Source organism: Siphateles boraxobius, unplaced genomic scaffold, assembly GCF_051911475.1.
Source record: "Siphateles boraxobius isolate OS27281-9 unplaced genomic scaffold, OSU_SipBor_1 85, whole genome shotgun sequence".
Classification (NCBI taxonomy): Eukaryota; Metazoa; Chordata; class Actinopteri; order Cypriniformes; family Leuciscidae; genus Siphateles; species Siphateles boraxobius.
In genome coordinates this window covers 155,001-177,500 of record NW_027509214.1, presented here as the reverse complement: position 1 = coordinate 177,500, position 22,500 = coordinate 155,001, and the positions used below count along the sequence as shown (strand labels likewise).

Below are 22,500 nucleotides of genomic sequence, written 5' to 3'. Positions count from 1 at the left end.
TTTAAGGCATGATTTAAAATCAGCTGAAACTGACACTAAACACATTTTATTTAGAAAATATTCAACGTATGTCTAAGCTAATATGAGTTTTTAAACTACTAATAATAACAAGAACTTGAAAGTGTTGTTGACATCCCTTGACAAAAGCCAACTACACATGATGATTTAGTAAAGGAGGCTGTTGGTTATTATAGTTAACTAAAAATATTTTGTTAAAAAAATGATGAAAAATGAAAAATAAATAATAATAAAAATATATTGTATTTCAGCTAAAACTATACAGACATTTAAAAAAAATGTATAATGATAACTGAAATAAAATAAAATATTCCAAGGCAACATGTCATTTACATTTAATTATACATTTAACTTGATGCACTACTAAAACTGGAATTAAAATAAATAAAAACTACATAATTCCATTTAAAAAAACTAAAACCATAAAAAACATTTCCATTAAAATAACTACTGTCACAGTTGTTTCTGTCTGAGTCTTGTTTTCATTAGTCACATGTCTTGCATTGTTCTGTTTTCCCGCCACTCCTATGTTTCCACGGTAACCTCCATTAGTTTTTGTCGCACCTGTTTCTTGTTAGTCGTGTTCCCTGATCTTTTTCCCTGTGTATTTAAGCCTGTGTGTTGCCTTGTTTATAGTCGGATCTCAGTTTTATTTAGTGTTTGTTGCTGCCTGTTCTACCGACCTGTTTAATTAAAATGAATGCAACTAAAATTAATTAAAATGAATGCAACTAAAATTAATGCAACTAAAATAAATGTTAAAAAGTCAATAAAATATAAAAATATATATTTATTTCAGCTAGTTGCCAACATTTCTCACTTTTATTCAGTTTAACTTGAAGAACTAAAATTAAAATAGAAATTAACAAAAAAATGTACATATATACAAAAAATGAAATACCTTGAAATAAAATGTTAACTAAAACAATATAAAAAATTTTAAAATAGTAAAACATAAAAACACAAACTTAATTTTATTTTACTTGTTTTCTTTTACCTGCTGTAAAATAACTAAATACAAAAATAACTAAATATAAAGGTCATAAAAAACACTCGGTTACTAACGTCACCTCGGTTCTCTCTAGAGAGTATCTCTCGTACTGCGTAATATCTTACGCTATGGGGAAAACCTCTTTTCCACGAGATATTGAAGCCAAAAATTATCCTTAATTTTGATTTAATGTAAAACGCTGTGCAGCAGCATGCAGACATAGGCAAGACGGCTCACGCACCTATTGGCTGCCCTGCGGCAACAGCAGCAGCCTATTGAGAGAGGCCCTGCAGGACGTGATACCCAATGAGGGCGCTTCGCGCCCATTTCGTCACGTCCCGCCAGAATAGGCGTGCCCTTGGCCTATAAATACACTCGACAGGCTGATACAAACTGGTTTTCATCGCTGAAGCGAACCAGCGCTGTTTTATGCACAGCAAGATACGCAGTACTCGTTCCCTCTCTAGAGAGAACCGAGGTTACGTTAGTAACCGAGTACGTTCTCTTACGAGAGTATCTCTCGTACTGCGTAATATCTTACGCTATGGGGAACACAATGCAACACGCCGTGAATACTGGGATACGACACCAAAGTCCCAAGGGCAGTAGCCCGGGGCTCATATAGTGCATAATCACCGTTGACTCACAGAGAGTCGGAGAAGAGAGGCTACAAGCATCATTCCCCATGAAATAGCATCCCACAGGAGCTAGTTATGTTAACAGTGTTTCACGCAGACAGGGTGAATGTGTTCATTTACATTTACATTTACATTTATTCATTTAGCTGACGCTTTTATCCAAAGCGACTTACAATTATTGCTAGATATGTCAGAGGTCGCACGCCTCTGGAGCAACTAAGGGTTAAGTGTCTTGCTCAGGGACACATTGGTGTCTCACAGTCTCTCACACCAAAGGCATGTGTCTTATCCATTGCGCCATCACCACCCCATTAGCCTGTTCAGCCTGAACTGGGTATAAGTACGGGTCATTCAACACCCATGGAACTGTTCTATCGATCAGTGAGCGATGCCCAAGCAAAACTCAGTATTCTGCGCCGGCGCAGCGGGGCAGATAGTACTGAATTCTAGACCGACAACAGCTTGGCCTGTAAGGCGGGAACCTCTAGGTTATAAAACCTTATAAATGTAGACGGCGAGGCCCAACCTGCCGCCATACAGATATCTTGCAAGGGAATCCCGCTAGACCATGCCCACGACGAGGCCACGCCTCTCGTGGAGTGGGCTCTGACACCCAAAGGACACTGCAGGCCCTTAGAAGTGTAAGCCAGCGCTATGCCATCAACTATCCATCTGGATAGGCTCTGTTTTGATGCGGCCAGTCCCTTGGAGCGTCCGCCAAACAAAACAAAGAGCTGCTCGGTCTGTCTGAAGACAGACGAGCGGGACACATAAGCTCTCAGCGCCCTGACGGGGCAGAGGAGATTAGCATCCTCCTCCTCATTATTCACCGGGAGGGCGCACAGGGAAATAACCTGGGCCCTGAACGGTGTGTTGAGGGATTTGGGCACGTACCCGTGCCTTGGTTTGAGTATGACTTTAGAGTCATTAGGCCCAAACTCCATACATGACGCGCTTACTGAAAGCGCTTGTAAGTCCCCTACACGCTTCACTGAAGCAAGAGCCACAAGAAATACCGTTCTGAAAGACAGGTGCTTCATGTCTGACAAATGAATTGGCTCGAATGGGGCACCTTTCATGGCTTCCAGAACCGAAGAAAGATCCCACACAGGGACTGAGGGGGGTCTGGGAGGATTCAGCCTCCGAGCTCCCCTGAGGAATTGTACGACGAGGTAGTTTTTCCCCAGTGACTGGCCAGACGTTGGTTTTGCAAACGCTGCTATGGCCGCCACGTATACTTTGAGCGTGGATGGGGTTTTACCCTTATCCAGCAGCTCCTGAAGGAAGGAGAGCACTTCCGTAACCCCGCAGTCTACGGGTGAAAAGCCCCGAGCTTGACACCAGGTAGAGAACACCAACCATTTCGAGGCGTAGAGCCGTCTAGTAGACGGGGCTTTAGCCTGCGTGATCGTGTTTTGCACTCCCTCCATGAGGTTAGCGGGTACCCGTTGATGGTCCATGCGTGTAGGGACCATAAATCCGGGCGAGGATGCCAAATCGAGCCCGTTGCCTGAGAGAGGAGGTCTCTCCTCACCGGTATAGGCCATGGAGCAGTGCTGGTCAGCTGCATCAGGACTGGGAACCAAATCTGTTTCGTCCAGAGCGGAGCCACGAGCAGCACTAGGGGCATCCGTTCTCCCTGATTCGTTCCAGCACTTGAGGCAGGAGCGAGACGGGGGGAAAAGCATAGAGGGGGCAGTGGGGCCATACGTGGGCCAGCGCATCCCTGCTCTTGCAGAAAAAGTCCGGACAGTGAGCGTTTTCCTGGGACGCGAACAGGTCCACCTGCGCTCTGCCGAATGTCTCCCACAGCAGTTGGATCGTCTGCGGGTGCAGCGACCATTCCCCTGCTGGGACATTGTCTCTGGAGAGTCTGTCTGGACCCAGATTCAGGTGACCAGGCACATGCGCTGCCTTCAGTGAAAGCAGGTTGTGCTGAGCCCAGACCAGGAGGCGTTCTGTCAGCCTGTAAAGGTTTCGGGACCTGACGCCACCCTTGCGATTTATGTATGCCACCACTGACATGTTGTCCGACCGGACCAGGACGTGGTGGCCTTTTATCTGGGGACAAAAACGCCGTAGCGCGTTGTCGACTGCCAGCATTTCCAGACAGTTTATGTGTAGAAGCTTTTCCCGTTCCGACCACTGGCCAAAGAACGGTCTGCCCTCGAGCAGCGCTCCCCATCCCGAGGTGGAGGCGTCTGTAGACACCACCGTCACACTCGAGGGAGTCCCCAGACTCACGCCTGACTGATACCAGTGGGCTATTTTCCACGGTTCCAGAGCCGAAACGCATTTCATGTCGACCCTGAGGCGAAACAGACCAGGGGTCCACGCCCGGGGTGGAACTCGCGCTTTCAGCAATAACTGCAGTGGGCGCATGCGAAGCAGGCCCAGCTGGAGTACCGAAGATGCTGAGGCCATGAGACCCAGCATTTTCTGAAACCTTTTGAGCGGGACTATAGAGCCGCGGCGGAAGGATTTCGCGGCGCGCTGAATGTCCAGTCCGCACTCCGGCGGCAGACGTGCTGTCATAGACAGCGAGTCCAGCACTGTTCCCAGAAAAGAAATTTTCTGGCTGGGAAACAGCGAACTCTTTGCCCAATTGACTGTAAGACCCAGCCTCTCGAGATGCTCAAGTAATGTTGTCCTGTGTTCTATGAGCTCTTTTTATTTAATACCGTGGCTAGACTAACAAATAAACAGACGTCGTCTGAACAAAATACCTCGTTACAGTTTAGTAGTAATGATTTCATGAACTTCTTCACCGAGAAAATTGAAAGCATCAGAATCAAAATCGTAAACGTTCGATCTTTGCTCGCGCCTTATAATTCGGCCGCAATTATCACCCCGCAAGAACAATTACAATGCTTTACAACCATAGAACAAAAAGAGTTAAATAAACTTATCACTTCATCTAAAACAACAACATGTTTATTAGATCCTATACCAACTGAACTACTGAAAGAAGTGTTACCTGTAGTGGAAGAGCCTCTTCTCAATATTATTAACTCATCTTTATCTTTAGGTCATGTTCCAAGAACGTTCAAGCTGGCAGTTATAAAACCTCTTATTAAGAAACCACAATTAGATCCAAATAACCTAGCAAATTACAGACCCATTTCGAATCTTCCATTTATGTCAAAAATATTAGAAAAAGTTGTGTCCGCTCAACTCGGCTCTTTCTTGCAAGAAAACGACATCTATGAAAAGTTTCAGTCTGGATTCAGGCCACATCATAGCACTGAAACTGCGCTTGTTAGAATCACAAATGATTTACTTTTAGCTTCGGACCAAGGCTGTATCTCAGTACTAGTTTTACTTGATCTTAGTGCTGCGTTCGATACTATAGATCACACAATACTCTTAGATCGACTACAAAAGTACACTGGTGTTCAAGGACAAGCATTAAGCTGGTTCAGGTCATACTTATCTGACCGCTACCATTTCGTCTACTTAAATGGAGAAAAATCGATTATAACTTCGGCAAACTATGGAGTGCCGCAGGGATCTGTGTTAGGCCCTTTATTATTCTCAATATATATGCTGCCACTTGGTAATATTCTAAGGAAACATGGAATTAGTTTCCATTGTTATGCTGATGACACTCAAATATATATTTCCTCACGGCCAGATGAATACGCTAAATTATCCAAATTGACAGATTGTGTTAAAGATATAAAAGATTGGATGACGCATAATTTTCTTTTATTAAATCCAGACAAGACAGAGGTAATACTTATCGGTTCTAAAAACCGTCCACAAAACCTTTCACAGCACGACTTTAACATAGTAGGATGCCCTGTTACTCTATCCGCTACAGTAAAAGACCTGGGTGTTACATTAGACTGCAACCTGTCTTTTGAAAAGCATATTTCATATGTTACAAAAACAGCCTTTTTCCACCTTAGAAACATTGCTAAGCTACGTAATATGCTATCAGTCTCTGATGCAGAAAAGTTAGTTCATGCATTCATGACCTCGAGACTAGATTACTGTAATGCTTTATTAGCTGGTTGTCCTGCATCTTCAATAAACAAGCTACAGTTAGTCCAAAATGCAGCCGCTAGAGTTCTTACTAGATTAAGAAAATATGATCATATAACACCGATTTTATCATCACTTCATTGGTTACCTATAAAGTTCCGTATTAATTACAAGGTATTGCTTTTGACTTATAAAGCTCTAAATGGTTTAGCTCCAGTCTATTTAACGGATCTTCTATCGCCTTACAATCCATCGCGCTCTTTAAGATCACTAGTTTCGAGGTTTCTGGTCATTCCTAGGATATCCAGATCCACCAAAGGAGGCAGAGCATTTTCACATTTAGCTCCGAAGCTCTGGAATAGCCTTCCTGATATTGTTCGTTGCTCAGACTCGCTCTCCCAGTTTAAAACTAGACTGAAGACGCATCTATTTAGCCAGGCATTCATATAAATTTTTTTTTTATCTTACAGTTACTGTAAATTCGGCCTCTAGTTCATAAACGCCAGAGGAGAACTGGCCCCCGACTGAGCCTGGGTTCTCCCAAGGTTTTTTTTCTCCATTGGGTCACCTGATGGGGTGTTAGGACACCATTAGGTCACTGGATGGAGTTTTTCGGTTCCTTGCCACTGTTGCCTTTGGCTTGCTCAGTTGGGGATATTCAAATTAATTAACCAATCATACCATTGATCAGCTCTACCAAACTTGGATGTCTTTTTTCCAGTAATAAACAAACATTAAGTTGTTTTGATTGATACTGTGAAGCAGCTTTGATACAATCTGTATTGTGAAAAGCGCTATATAAATATATTTGACTTGACTTGACTTGACTCTGAGTGTGATCGAGCTAGAATCAGCCAATCGTCCAAGTAGTTCAAAACTCGCATGCCCTGAAGTCTCAGGGGTGCGAGAGCCGCGTCCATGCACTTCGTAAATGTACGGGGTGCTAGGGACAGGTCGAACGGTAGGACTGTGTATTGATATGCCTGGCCCTCGAAGGCGAATCTCAAGAATCGCCGGTGACATGACGCAATCTGTATTTGGAAATAGGCGTCTTTCAGACCTATTGACATGAACCAGTCTCTCTGGCGAACTTGCGCGAGGATTTTCCTGGTTGTCAGCATTTTGAACTGGCGCTTCAAAAGTGCTTTGTTCAATTGCCGCAGATCTAGAATGGGTCTGAGACCCCCGTCTTTTTTGGGTACCAGAAAATATCTGCTGTATAGCCCCCCTTCGCTCTGAGACTGAGATAAAGGTTCTATGGCCCCTTTGCTCAGCAGTTTCGCTATTTCTGCTCGAAGTAGATGAGATACTTCTTTGTTTACCATGGTTTCGACACGCGCCGTGTAACGGCGGGCACGTTGAGCGAACTGTAGCGAATAGCCTCTCTTTATAGTGTTCAACACCCATTCCGATACCCCGGGAAGCTTTGCCCACGCATTTGCGTGAATAGCTAGAGGCAGAATGAGATCCGAGCTCTGGCCGCGGCACAGCGGCGGCTGCAGAGCTTCGGTGTGCTGAGACATAAACACCGTGTTTAAAGTGTGCTAGGCGGGGGGTGCGCCGATCACGGCGGGCAGCCTGGTCGCGCTCGGTTTCTCTGTGACAGATTGTGGAAAGAGAGCGAGCGGGACAAAACCCGTGGGTTTTTAGCTTGTCTGTGAGAGAATGTGGGCGCGGGACAGCGGGCACATTTACTGCACTGAAAACACCGTCGGCTTGCGCTGACTGAATGTGTGTTGGTTTCGTTTTTACAGAAACCGTGGGACACGCAATGTGTAGTGTTTGTGGGCACTGTGTCGTGGGCACATTCACTACGTTTGCACAATCAACATGAGTCGATTTTATTTGTGCTAGCCCTGAACTGTGGCGGGCTGTGTCTGTGTGTGGGAATGGGCACTGAGACGTGGGCATTCTTACAACACTCATAACACCATCGGCTTTGGCCGGGACACCAGAAAATACACTCTTTATTGGATTTATCTGGGTAGCCGTGAAAACGGCTTTTGTGTGCAGGCAAGCGGCAAATGAACCGGCTTGTTGACTGCTAAATACGCTGGAACAGTCACATTGCATGGAACTGGACGAGCGAAATGTTTCGGTGAAAATCCTAGGATGGCTAGGAAGGCTTTGAGACCTCGGGCTTGATCTTGATCCTCGGCCGGGGCCCGCGCTGAGGGGGCGGCGTCCAGCAGAGCGAGAGCGCGGTCTCTGTTCTCGGGCCTGGCGGCGCTGAGAAGCGACGGCGGGTGGTGCGGGCTGTGGCTGTGAGTTCCGGGCAGCTGCTGTTTCGAGCGACCTGCTGCGGAGCTAGAGCGCTTCGGGAGTAAGTGCTTCATAGCCTGCGATGTCTTTTGAACCTCCTGGAATCTGTCCGCGAAATCTTTGACGGCAGATCCGAAGAGGCCCGCTGACGAAATGGGCGCTTCGAGAAACACAGAGCGCTCCGAGTCCGTCATCTCAGACAGCTTTAACCACAAATGTCTCTCAGCCACGGTGAGAGAGGCCATGTTCCGCCCAACGGCCTGTGCAGCAGATTTAGCGTCGCGTAGAGCCAGGTCTGTAGCGCTCCTTAAATCCGCAACGCTGATTGATCCCTTCCTCGTCCATTTTTCGGAGAAGGTCGGCCTGGAAGATCTGCAGGATGACCATTGTCTGTAGCACCGACACAGCTTGCCCGGCGGCGGTGTAAGCGCGACCGTGCATGGCTGACATCACTCGGCAGGCTTTAGATGGCAACACCGTCTGTGCTCGCCATCCAGCAGAGGGCGAGCAGAGATGTGTTGCTACCGCTGCTTCCACAGGAGGAAGAGAAAGGTACCCTCTATCTTCGCACCGTCCACAGTGGAGAATGCAGCAGAACAGAGGTATGCATCCTGGCTGAGAAGGGGGCGTTCCGGGATCTCACGACTTCTTCGTGAAGCTCAGGAAGAAAAGGCGCGGGTCTGGACTGTGATGGGGCGTGGTCCTTCTTGAGGAAGCATCCATCCAGTCGGTTGTGCGGGGCTGCGTGGGCGCCTCCCAGTCGAGGCAGAGGTTTTCGACGGCTTGACCGAGCAGACGCATCAACTCTGACTTAATGCCAGCCCTTCGTCCAGAAGGCTCGCGAACAGCGAGGGGGAGGTCCACAGAGCTCGCCCAATCCTCGCTGTCCGACGCCAGGATAGAACAGGCCTCGGCTGTTTCGTCGATCTCAATGGCGGAAGAGGTGGCAGACGGCGGCCACTGTCCGTCGGTGAGCAACTCGAGCGATACCGGCGAAGCTGGCGGGCGAACCGGCGAGCTTTGGCGGGCAGGAGAAGGCTCGGGAGCGCGCTGAGCACGGCACTTTTTACGGCGCGGCGTAACAGCGGGCTGAAGTGCAGGCTCTGAGAAGGATGCCAGGCGAGTCCTCAGAGTCACCATAGGCAGCAGCTCACAGTGAAGGCATCCGCCGTCGACGAGAGCGAGAGCTGCATGATCCTCACCCAGGCAGGAAACGCAGATGACATGGCGGTCCCCGTCGCTGAGTGCGGCTTGGCACGGGCCGCAGGATTTATGCATCTTTAAAAAGATGCTAGCTCTTTTAGAACAATAGAGTGTGAGTCGCAGCGGCGAACACACACTAGCAGTGAAAAAGTATATCAACGCCAGAAAGCGTAGCAGATAGGGCAGCTGAAGAAGGCGGGGTGAAGGCCAGCGGCTTCAGACTCGAAGGCACGTCCCGCTGTTGGCTTGCACTCGCGCGGCTTCTCACTCCGGATACAGCGATGCAGTAGTGCTTCACTGAAGAGATGAAAATCAGTTTGTATCAGCTTGTCGGGTGTATTTATAGGCCAAGGCCACGCCTGTTCTGGCGGGACGTGACGAAATGGGCGCGAAGCGCCCCCATTGGGTATCACGTCCCGCAGGGCCTCTCTCGATAGGCTGCTGCTGTTGCCGCAGGGCAGCCAATAGGCCCGCGAGACGTCTTGCCTATGTCTGCATGCTGCTGCACAGCGTTTTACATTAAATCAAATTAATAATTTTTGGCTTCAATATCTCATGGAAAAGAGGTTTTCCCCATAGCGTAAGATATTACGCAGTACGAGAGATACTCTTGTAAGAGAACTACATAGATATTTAAAAAAGAAAAAATAATAAAATGTCAAACACAAAATGAATAAAACTTTAAGACAAAGAAGAACAGAAAATGACTATCAGAATCAGATAATCAAATAATAAAACTATAAAAGCATTTTAATTATGCTAAAATGACAGGCTTCCTTTGCAATTTGGAGGCCGTTTCAAAGAAATGTCAAATGTATATTAACTTCTTGTTTATTGAACTGTTGTATAAAAATCTAAATTTACACACATTTGCAAATATGCTGATATTTGGGAAAGCATTGTGATACTGATACTCTTGCTCGTGTGGTATTGCTAATAAATATTAAAAACAAGAACTCACACAAAGACATTTTTTGCACCATATCTTGCATTTTCATTCATTTTGGTGACATTTTTTATTAATTTTGGGGGCATTTATATATATTTTAGTTGCATTTTTGTTCATTTTTGGGGCAGCTTTACGAATTTTGGGTGCATTTTTATTAATTTTGGTGAATTTTTTACAAATTTTGGTGCCATTTTTATTCATTTTGGGGGCAACTTTACCAATTTTGGGGGCATTTTTTAACATTTTGGTGACATTTTTATTCATTTTGGTGACATTTTTACAAATTTTGGGGCCTTTATACTAATTTTGGGGGCATTTTTGTTCATTTAGGGGGCGCTTTTACTCATATTTGGGGCTTTTTGCTAATTTTGGGGGTATTTTCATTAATTCTGGTGCCATTTTTACAAATTTTGGTGGCATTTTTATTAATTTTGGTGGCATTTTTGCTCCGAGCCCTAGTTAATTTCCGCCCCTGGTGTGTGTGTGGCGTGACGGCTCTTTCTTGGGCTCGTTTTAGCTCATTAGACCTGGCCTACATGAACTCTATGATGCAGATGTGAAGCTCACTCGTCGCTTGAGCGGCCCCAGTCGAGCAGATTTGACGTCGGGCGCCTGATAGGAGAGCCAGAGTCCCGTCGCCACGTGCATCACGAAACACTGAGAGTCTCCGTACTTGATCTCCGCCACTGCCATGCCCTCGATGTCCCGCTTCAGACTGCACTCCAACTTATCCTGAACAAACACAAAACACATTTAATGAAGCAGACGGGAAGATCTAGAGTGTGTGAGACAATTCATTTGACATCACTTTTATTTCTAAAGCACATTTAAAAAAGCCACGGCTGACCAAAGCGCTGTAAATCTAACAACTTTAGACAATAAAATGCATAAATACCCACAGGAACACACACAAATTCATAAAATTACATTGAACCAAAAGAGACTATTCATGTGACATCAGATTAAAATAAAACGTTAACTAAAATAATATAAAATGTATAATATTATTATATATTATTAATTTGATTTTACTTATTTTAATTTAGTTTAACCTGATGCATTAAAATAACTAAAACTGAAAAAAGTCATAAAAACTAAATAGACATATTAAAACAAGACAAACTAATAAAATGTCAAGCACAACAAAATGAACAAACCTTTATGATAAAAAACGGAAAAATATGACAATAAAAATGTAAAACATTAATAAAAAATATAATATCATTTAAATTATACTAAAATAACAGGCTTCCTTTGCAATTTGGAGGCCGTTTCAAAGAAATGTCAAATGTATATTAACTTCTTGTTTATTGAACTGTTTCAAAGAAATATAAAATGATGAGGATTAAAAAAAAATAATAAAAAACATAGACATACATTAAAAAAAAACTTAAAATAAAATGTTAACTAAAACAATTTATAAAATTAAATATATGAAAAAAATTATTTTACCTCTTTTTATTTAATTCAATTTGGAGGCTGATTAAAATAGTCAGAAAATATCACCTCTATAAACAGCTCTTGCTCTTTCTGACAAGCATTAAATATTAATACTTAACAAGCTCAATTTAAACCGAAAGCATGAACGGTTTACAGCTCATCAATCATGTGATTATGTGAGTTTGACCTGAAAACATGATGATAGATCTCGAGCTCTTCACGACTCAATAATAACCAACTAACATTACATCCAGAGGCAAAGCTGATGAATCCTAAAACACTGGGATAAAACACGCGTTCCCTGCTGGACCGTCAAGAATAAAATCAAAGCAGCGGAGGAGGAATAAGTGGATGACAAACGACACACTATAAAAGTGATGCTTCTTATTTAATAAAGCTCTGGAGGAAGATCCTCTTTGTGGAATATTGACACTTTGAGAGCTGGAATCAATTAGAGCATCTATCTTTTACACATTTAACACTAATAATTCAATAAACTTCAGTGGTTTAGTCTCATATTAAAGGCCTCTGTGGAAGTTATCTGATTAGTAATGTGATGAACATTTGTAATGTGTCTAAAAGAGTCTCTTCTGTTCAGTAAAACTGCATTATTCAATCAAAATTACAGTAAAACAGAAATAATTTCAGTGTAAATCATCTGTTTTCTATGTGAATATATAGTAAAGTGTAATTTATTCCTGTGATCAAAGCTGAATTTTCAGCATCATTACTCCAGTCTTCAGTGTCACATGATCCTTCAGAAATCACTATAATATGATGATTTGATGCTCAAGAAACATTTATGATTATTATCAGTGTTGAAAACAGTTGTGCTTCTTCATGTCTGTGGAAACGTCATACATTTATCTTTTATGGAAGCTTGTTTCTGCCACAGAATAGAAAAGTAAAAAGGTAACTGTGACATTTTATCTCACAATTTGAGATAATGAATTGAATTCATCGCTGAATGTTGTGTGTGAATGAATGCACATTATTTCAGATTGCTAATGCGCTGAATGTTGTGTGTGTCTGATCACCTTGGAGGCCCTGAAGCAGAAGGCTGTGGCCGTGGTGTCGGATCGCTCTCGGTCCTGCAACACAACGCCCCGGTCCTCGGTCAGCGCCAGATAGTGACCGGTGGTCAGGTGACGCAGGCGGAACGGTTGACACCAGCGAATGTGACTGCCACACCAACTGAACACACATGGAGATCATGGGTTAATAAGGTCATGTACAGTTCAGCGTTAAGGGCCCTATTTTAACGATCTAAGCGCACGGTGCTAGTGTACTCATGGTGCAACCGAATCCACTTTTGCTAGTTTAACGACGGGAAAAATGGTCGGTGGTCCCGGCGCTGGTCTAAAAGGGTTGGCTCTATTCTCTTAATGAGTAACGGGTGTGTTTTGTCTCTTTTCTCTTAATGAGTAATGGGTGTGTTTTGTCTCTATTCTCTCAATGAGTAATGGGTGTGTTTTGGGCGTAACGTGCAGTAAACCAATCAGAGTCTCATCTCATCTCGGATTCGCTATTTACATGGAGGAATTTGTAAATGGAAAGACTGAACGCTTCTCTAGTCTAGAGCGCAAATGGATCTGCGTGAGTGTGTGTGTGTGTGTGTGTGTGTGTGTGTGTGTGTGTGTGTGTGTGTGTGTGTGAGGTTAAAGCTCAAGCAGACCATCTACAGGACAGGCCGGATTCCATAATATCTTTATGTACACAATAATAATCTTTTACATTGTAATCCTTTTATTTTTAATATTTGGCATGTTTGTGTGTGTCCCTGTATGTGTAATAAGCAGAGTGTGTGTGTAGTTAAGCAAAGTGTGTGTGTAAGCAGAGTGTGTGTAATAAGCAGAGTGTGTGTGTGTGTGTAATAAGCAGAGTGTGTGTGTGTGTGTGTGTGTGTAATAAGCAGAGTGTGTGTAATAAGCAGAGTGTGTGTGTGTGTGTGTGTGTGTGTGTGTAATAAGCAGAGTGTGTGTGTAGTTAAGCAGAGTGTGTGTAATAAGCAAAGTGTGTGTAGTTAAGCAGAGTGTGTGTAATATGCAGAGTGTGTGTGTACAAGTTAAGCAGAGTGTGTGTGTAAAAGTTAAGCAGAGTGTGTGTGTAAAAGTTAAGCAGAGTGTGTGTGTAAAAGTTAAGCAGAGTGTGTGTGTTGTTAAGCAGAGTGTGTGTGTAGTTAAGCAGAGTGTGTGTGTAATAAGCAGAGTGTGTGTAATAAGCAGAGTGTGTGTGTAATAAGCAGAGTGAGTGTGTAAAAGTTAAGCAGAGTGTGTGTGTAGTTAAGCAGAGTGTGTGTGTAGTTAAGCAGAGTGTGTGTGTAGTTAAGCAGAGTGTGTGTGTAGTTAAGCAGAGTGTGTGTGTAGTTAAGCAGAGTGTGTGTAATAAGCAAAGTGTGTGTAGTTAAGCAGAGTGTGTGTAATATGCAGAGTGTGTGTGTAAAAGTTAAGCAGAATGTGTGTGTACAAGTTAAGCAGAGTGTGTGTGTAAAAGTTAAGCAGAGTGTGTGTGTTGTTAAGCAGAGTGTGTGTGTAGTTAAGCAGAGTGTGTGTAATAAGCAGAGTGTGTGTGTAATTAAGCAGAGTACGTGTGTGTAATTAAGCAGAGTGTGTGTGTGTAATTAAGCAGAATGTGTGTGTGTGTGTGTGTGTAATTAAGCAGAGTGTGTGTGTAATAAGCAGTGTGTGTGTTGTGGATTCGCCTATAGGCGCACGTTACTAATGCGCTCTTTAAACTGCGCCGTTGACTTTAGACCAGGTTTTTGTTGGTCAATGTCTCAGTCTATTTCAGTTCCTCAATATAGCAACGCGTAAACAATGCGACTGAACACACTTCGTTTTCAGACTAGCAGCAAATGAAAATGATAACTGCGTCGGGCTGAAACTAGCAAAACACACTTGCACACTTGTTCTGTTCACACAGTTCAGTGTTTAATCCTGTTCTGTTCACACACAGTTCAGAGTTTAATCCTGTTCTGTTCACACACAGTTCAGAGTTTAATCCTGTTCTGTTCACACACAGTTCAGTGTTTAATCCTGTTCTGTTCACACACAGTTCAGAGTTTAATCCTGTTCTGTTCACACACAGTTCAGTGTTTAATCCTGTTCTGTTCACACACAGTTCAGAGTTTAATCCTGTTCTGTTCACACACAGTTCAGAGTTTAATCCTGTTCTGTTCACACACAGTTCAGAGTTTAATCCTGTTCTGTTCACACACAGTTCAGAGTTTAATCCTGTTCTGTTCACACACAGTTCAGTGTTTAATCCTGTTCTGTTCACACACAGTTCAGTGTTTAATCCTGTTCTGTTCACACACAGTTCAGAGTTTAATCCTGTTCTGTTCACACACAGTTCAGAGTTTAATCCTGTTCTGTTCACACACAGTTCAGAGTTTAATCCTGTTCTGTTCACACACAGTTCAGAGTTTAATCCTGTTCTGTTCACACACAGTTCAGTGTTTAATCCTGTTCTGTTCACACACAGTTCAGTGTTTAATCCTGTTCTGTTCACACACAGTTCAGAGTTTAATCCTGTTCTGTTCACACACAGTTCAGAGTTTAATCCTGTTCTGTTCACACACAGTTCAGAGTTTAATCCTGTTCTGTTCACACACAGTTCAGTGTTTAATCCTGTTCTGTTCACACACAGTTCAGTGTTTAATCCTGTTCTGTTCACACACAGTTCAGAGTTTAATCCTGTTCTGTTCACACACAGTTCAGAGTTTAATCCTGTTCTGTTCACACACAGTTCAGTGTTTAATCCTGTTCTGTTCACACACAGTTCAGAGTTTAATCCTGTTCTGTTCACACACAGTTCAGTGTTTAAGCCTGTTCTGTTTACACACAGTTCAGTTTAATCCTGTTCTGTTCACACACAGTTCAGTGTTTAATCCTGTTCTGTTCACACACAGTTCAGTGTTTAATCCTGTTCTGTTCACACACAGTTCAGAGTTTAAGCCTGTTCTGTTCACACACAGTTCAGTGTTTAATCCTGTTCTGTTCACACACAGTTCAGAGTTTAATCCTGTTCTGTTCACACACAGTTCAGTGTTTAATCCTGTTCTGTTCACACACAGTTCAGAGTTTAATCCTGTTCTGTTCACACACAGTTCAGTGTTTAAGCCTGTTCTGTTTACACACAGTTCAGAGTTTAATCCTGTTCTGTTCACACACAGTTCAGTGTTTAATCCTGTTCTGTTCACACACAGTTCAGAGTTTAATCCTGTTCTGTTCACACACAGTTCAGAGTTTAATCCTGTTCTGTTCACACACAGTTCAGTGTTTAATCCTGTTCTGTTCACACACAGTTCAGTGTTTAATCCTGTTCTGTTCACACACAGTTCAGAGTTTAATCCTGTTCTGTTCACGCACAGTTCAGTGTTTAATCCTGTTCTGTTCACACACAGTTCAGTGTTTAATCCTGTTCTGTTCACACACAGTTCAGAGTTTAATCCTGTTCTGTTCACACACAGTTCAGTGTTTAATCCTGTTCTGTTCACACACAGTTCAGTGTTTAATCCTGTTCTGTTCACACACAGTTCAGAGTTTAAGCCTGTTCTGTTCACACACAGTTCAGAGTTTAATCCTGTTCTGTTCACACACAGTTCAGTGTTTAATCCTGTTCTGTTCACACACAGTTCAGAGTTTAATCCTGTTCTGTTCACACACAGTTCAGAGTTTAATCCTGTTCTGTTCACACACAGTTCAGTGTTTAATCCTGTTCTGTTCACGCACAGTTCAGTGTTTAATCCTGTTCTGTTCACACACAGTTCAGAGTTTAATCCTGTTCTGTTCACGCACAGTTCAGTGTTTAATCCTGTTCTGTTCACACACAGTTCAGAGTTTAAGCCTGTTCTGTTCACACACAGTTCAGTGTTTAATCCTGTTCTGTTCACACACAGTTCAGTGTTTAATCCTGTTCTGTTCACACACAGTTCAGAGTTTAATCCTGTTCTGTTCACACACAGTTCAGTGTTTAATCCTGTTCTGTTTACACACAGTTCAGAGTTTAATCCTGTTCTGTTCACACACAGTTCAGAGTTTAATCCTGTTCTGTTCACACACAGTTCAGTGTTTAATCCTGTTCTGTTCACACACAGTTCAGTGTTTAATCCTGTTCTGTTCACACACAGTTCAGAGTTTAATCCTGTTCTGTTCACGCACAGTTCAGTGTTTAATCCTGTTCTGTTCACACACAGTTCAGTGTTTAATCCTGTTCTGTTCACACACAGTTCAGTGTTTAATCCTGTTCTGTTCACACACAGTTCAGTGTTTAATCCTGTTCTGTTCACACACAGTTCAGAGTTTAATCCTGTTCTGTTCACACACAGTTCAGTGTTTAATCCTGTTCTGTTTACACACAGTTCAGAGTTTAATCCTGTTCTGTTTACACACAGTTCAGAGTTTAATCCTGTTCTGTTCACACACAGTTCAGAGTTTAATCCTGTTCTGTTCACACACAGTTCAGTCGTTTACAGGAGCGGCGACTGCATTCTACAACTGAATTAAGTCCTGAAAACTGCAGGTAGTGATAAACGCGTTTACAAACAGTCTACACACTGAGTACCGCACCGAACCACACTGTTAATAATGAATGTAAACGCGCGTCAGAGGTGTGTCTTTTTTTATGTGAGCCTGGACTCATTTGTGTTGCCAGATCTTGCTAGAAAAAACAGCAAACAAGAACAAGCCCATAATAAACCAAATAAATACAAATGCATTATATTAAAAACAAGACTAAAATATCGCACCCACGACACCCTTGCCTCATTTAGTATGCGCTGTTGTATGAATATGCAAATGAGCCCCGCCTCCACTCACTCACTCACTCAGAGATCCACTCGTTGACGATCACACGTTGATCTGATTGGTTACAAGGTCGTTTGTGACGTCAGAAACACCAGCGATTTCAAAGCGTGTTTTTGAGACTGTCTTTGGATCACTGCAGTTTTAAGGAGAAAATACTCAGCAATGCTGTCGACTTATGAATTTACTCATGGTTTGTGTTAAAGCATATTAAACACACATGGGGGACTTTAATAACTCCAGATCGTTTTATGAGCCTAGAAGCGCTTATAATAAATGGATATGGCAACAATGCAAGAGAACCTCAGCCTTATAAACATAAACAAAACACAACGGTGGTTCATTTAAAATGGCCAAATATAACGAGGTTTGGTCACTGTTATATTAATTTGCAGTAAGTCACGTTCCATTCAATTACGTAATGATAATTTAGGGGGATTCAATGCCATATTTAAAAGCATTCGTCACTCCTGAAACTTAATTACTAATAGCTATAATGAATTACCATAATTATTACAGAACATCCTGAAGGACTTTTGACTGAGACGATCTCATGACAACTAGACGACACACACCTGATGCGTAACGGCTCCAGCCTCCAGAGAGATCGGGCTTTAGCTCCAGCTTTACCAGTCTCATAGTTCACCAATCTGAAAAACACCAGTCAAAACAAGTTTACATCCGGCAAAAAGCGTTTAAAATCAACAAAAACGCCCCCAAAAATGCACAATTAAGCTAAATTAATAATGACTATTAAAGTGAAATGTGAAAATGAATGAAAAGTGTTGATTGTGTGCATCCGTTTTGTTTTTGCTACGTTCTTTGCTTGTTTTCTGTATATAATTGATTTCCAGTTTGAAAAACAGTTTCAACTAAAATAACCAATGTCACGTTTTGATTTTCTATTGTAAGAAGAAATAAACAAATTCATAAATGGTTCTTAGCTTGTTTTGTCTGTAAAGCCAGAATATCATGTGCCGTTTCCCAAAACACAAATCATTTTTTATGTATTCTATTAATCAACATTAACATTATTACAGTATCAAGAGCAATAATGATTTGTCATAATATTGCAGCTCAACCCTGGAATGAGTTCCTGTTTTTTAATTGTATCATTTATACATTATCGTTCAAAAGTTTAGGGATTTTTTTATATTTTTCTCTTCTGCTCACCAAAGCTGCATTTATTTAATCAAAAATACAGTAAAATTGTTAAATATTATTATAATGTAAATCATCTGTTTTCTATGTGAATATATAGTAAAGTGTAATTTATTCCTGTGATCAAAGCTGAATTTTCAGCATCATTACTCCAGTCTTCAGTGTCACATGATCCTTCAGAAATCACTATAATATGATGATTTGATGCTCAAGAAACATTAATATTTAATGGAAACTCTGATACATTTTTTTAAGGATTCTTTGATTAATAGAAAGTTCAAAAGAACAGCTTTTTTTTAAGTTAAATGTCTTTACGGTCAATTTTGGACAATTTAATGAATCCTTGCTGATTAAAAGTATTTCTTTCTTTCAAAATACAAAAAACGTACTGATCTGAACGTGTACTTTCAAATTGTATAATTCTGATGAACTGATTAAATGTAAATGCGTACCTTAAAGCCAATGTAAGTCGCTTTGGATAAAAGCAACTGCCCTATGCATAAATGTAAAGGTAAAAAAGAATGATTAAAAACAAATAAATGCTTCAAATATGAATCTAAAACCGCCAGTAGGAGGCAGCAAATCACTATCCTAATGAGTGAGTCATTGAAACATTTACTCAACCAATGCATTCAAATGGCTGATTGATCCAGAAACCACATACTTTCCTACATACTGTAGTAGGCAGTACATGTGTCTGAATTCACAGACGCAGTTAAATGCAAAAGCTGACTTCACCTTCCCTCGGGGCATTTTGACCCGGAAATCATTTTTGAGCAAATTTTAAAAATTGAGTGTTCATCAGAGGGGTCCCAACTTGAACCACACATACACAAAAAATTTTTTTAATGGATTGGAGGAGTTTTGTGGTTGAAATTTAAAGAAGTAACAAATCCTTCCCTTGCGGGTCAATTTAACCTCTTAGGAATGAATGGAATGCGAGGAATGCTTCGGTACACAGAAAAAACTAAAAATGCTCAAAATTCAAACTAAAAATGCTAAAACTTTACCAAAAATTATTTTATAACGTCTACATGAGTATCTGAATGCACACTGAAGAAAAACTGACTTTAGAACCCAGCAAACTCATTTGATCCATATAGAGATATAAGGCCATCTAGAGTCATGAAATATCAACATTATATTATTATTTTCCCAATCTAAGATATTTTGAGCTGAATTAAAAGGGTAATGCATGAAACTCCGCACCTCCAGAGTTATTTTGAATTTAAGTTGAAAAATGTGATTAAATTTTCATTTATGTATTATTTATTGATTAAATCTAGTCATTTAAGGTAAATCAGATAACACAATAACAAAAACTCTCCAATAAAATAAAATCATTTTATTGGTCATTTTGACCCACGAAAGAAGGATTTGTTACAAAACGCGAGGAAAATATGAAGGTTAACGGTAACGTCACGTTTATTGATCTCCTCAAAAGCGCTGCGCGTCATCGAGGACCTAGACAGAAACAAACACTCTCGATAACAGAAATGTCGACGACTGAAGGAGGTCTTTAAAATCCTTTAAAGGAAGGAGTCCCTTTGATTAGATTTCAAGGACAGGACAGGACGCCACAGGCCAGAGCTGACAAGCCATATCTAACCCTGCACTGAACGCTAAAAATAGGCCATACGCCTACGAGGAGCTCAGAGACCGATCGCATCTTCAGCGGTTCGTCTCTGGGTTACGTTTAACTCGACCCAGTTCAGAGAGAGACACACTCGCTCAGCGCTATTCATAGACGCTTCTGAATCACAGATATCACACCAGGGTGAGCTTCAAAAGACAGATAATACTCCTTAAATTAACTGCACTGACACTATCAGACCATTTAAACTGAATTGATTTGGATATTGACACCCAATGGAAGATATTTTGAGCTGAATTAAAAGTTATTTTGAATTTATGTGCTTAAATGACTATTTATTTATTATTTATTGATCAAATCTATTAATTTAAAGGTAAATAAAATAACAGAATAACCTGGTTGTCGTCTGAAGAGCTGAAATATGGATGGATGGATGGATGGATGGATGGATGGATGGATGGATGGATGGATGGATGGATGGATGGATGGATGGATGGATGGATGGATGGATGGATGGATGGATGGATGGATGGATGGATGGATGGATGGATGGATGGATGGATGGATGGATGGATGGATGGATGGATGGATGGATGGATGGATGGATGGATGGATGGATGGATGGATGGATGGATGGATGGATGGATGGATGGATGGATGGATGGATGGATGGATGGATGGATGGATGGATGGATGGATGGATGGATGGATGGATGCTAGTTTTTAAGGAAGATGCTGTTGATGATCGACCCGGGATCCGCAGGACCTCATCGTGCCCGTGAAAGAGACGCATCACATGACCACCAAGATGTTGATGATGATGATGATGTTGAAGATGATGATGATGATGTTGATGTTGATGATGTTGATGTTGATGATGTGATGATGTTGATGATGATGATGATGATGTTGATGATGATGTTGATGATGATGTTGATGATGATGTTGATGATGTTGATGATGATGATGATGATGTTGATGATGTTGATGATGATGATGATGATTATAATTTATTAATAATTTATTCTAATGTCCACCAAACCTACTCCCGCATTGATTTCTTTCTAACCAGTAATTCAATCATACCAAATATTTTAGAAACCAAAATACATCCGATCATTATTAGCGACCACTCTGCGGTAACTCTAACATGGAACCTATCTGCAATACAAAAGCACCCCACCAGATGGCGTTTTAATACATCACTCTTGAAAGATCCAGAATTTGACAGCTACTTCAAGAGAGAGTGGACATCCTTCCTTGAAATAAATGACTCTCCAAAGTCATCAGCATCGCTACTCTGGGAAACATGGAAAGTAGTTTTACGGGGGAAAATTATTTCATATTCAGTACATAAAAAAAAAAAGGACAGAGAAAGAGAAACCCAACTGGAAGAAAGAATAAAAGAATTAGAAATTTTACATGCAAATAATCAATCAGAAAGCATCTATAAAGAAATTAGAGAAAAAAAAATATTGCTCAATGAAATAATAAACAAAAGAAACCAGTTTCTGATTCACAGGCTCCGTCAAGAAACTTTTCACCATAGCAATAAATCCGGAAAATATTTAGCCAGTCAAATTAAAAGAAATAAAGAAAGAACAGCCATAACCTCCATCAGAAACTCGGCAGGGAAGCTAACCAACTCACCAGTTGAAATAAACAAGATATTTCAAGATTACTATACAAAATTATACTCATCTGATCTTGATCCAAACCAAGAAGACATAACCCAATTCCTCGATAACACCATTCTACCAAAACTCAACATGGAACAAATAAACACACTAGAATCACCAATCACTGAAAAAGAACTTCATTCCGCATTGAAAAGCATGCAAAATAATAAAGCACCAGGTCCGGATGGCTTCCCTGCTGAGTTCTATGAACATTTTTGGTCAACTTTATACCCACTATTTAGCAGAACAATAACAGACATAAAACATAACGCAAAATTCCCTTCCCACATGAATACAGCACTTATATCACTCATCCCTAAACCTAACAAAGACCACACCTTCACATCCAACTATCGTCCTATCTCACTTATGAATGTCGACATAAAAATTATTAGCAAAGCACTAGCCCATAGAATTGAACAAATTATACCGTATATAATCCATCCTGATCAGACCGGCTTCATAAAAGGTAGACATGCATCTAATAATACCCGCAGATTATACAACTTAATGCACTACTCATCAGTACAACAGAAAGATACTCTCATTACCACATTAGACGCCGAAAAAGCTTTCGATAGGGTCAACTGGAAATTTTTATTCACCACGTTACAAAAATTCGGCTTTGGAGAGTCGTTTATTAACTGGATCAAGATTTTATACACATCACCATCGGCCACAGTAACAACGAACGGACTAACATCACAAAGCTTCACACTGCACAGGGGAACGAGGCAGGGATGTCCACTCTCTCCATCCCTATTCACCATTTTT

At 41.5% G+C, this 22,500-nt stretch overlaps 1 protein-coding gene across 1 annotated transcript in view; it reads right to left on the bottom strand.

Annotated features, from left to right (window-relative positions):
- Window positions 1-22,500, bottom strand: part of LOC143731046 (ryanodine receptor 3) — a 260,828-nt gene that overhangs the window by 193,530 nt on the left and 44,798 nt on the right. Inside the window, exons 10-12 of the mRNA XM_077221685.1 lie at window positions 17,868-17,942; window positions 12,526-12,682; window positions 10,616-10,780 (exon numbers count right to left, since the gene is read on the bottom strand). Coding sequence (XP_077077800.1) covers window positions 10,616-10,780; window positions 12,526-12,682; window positions 17,868-17,942 — 397 coding nt within the window. The remainder of the gene's footprint in view (window positions 1-10,615; window positions 10,781-12,525; window positions 12,683-17,867; window positions 17,943-22,500) is intronic.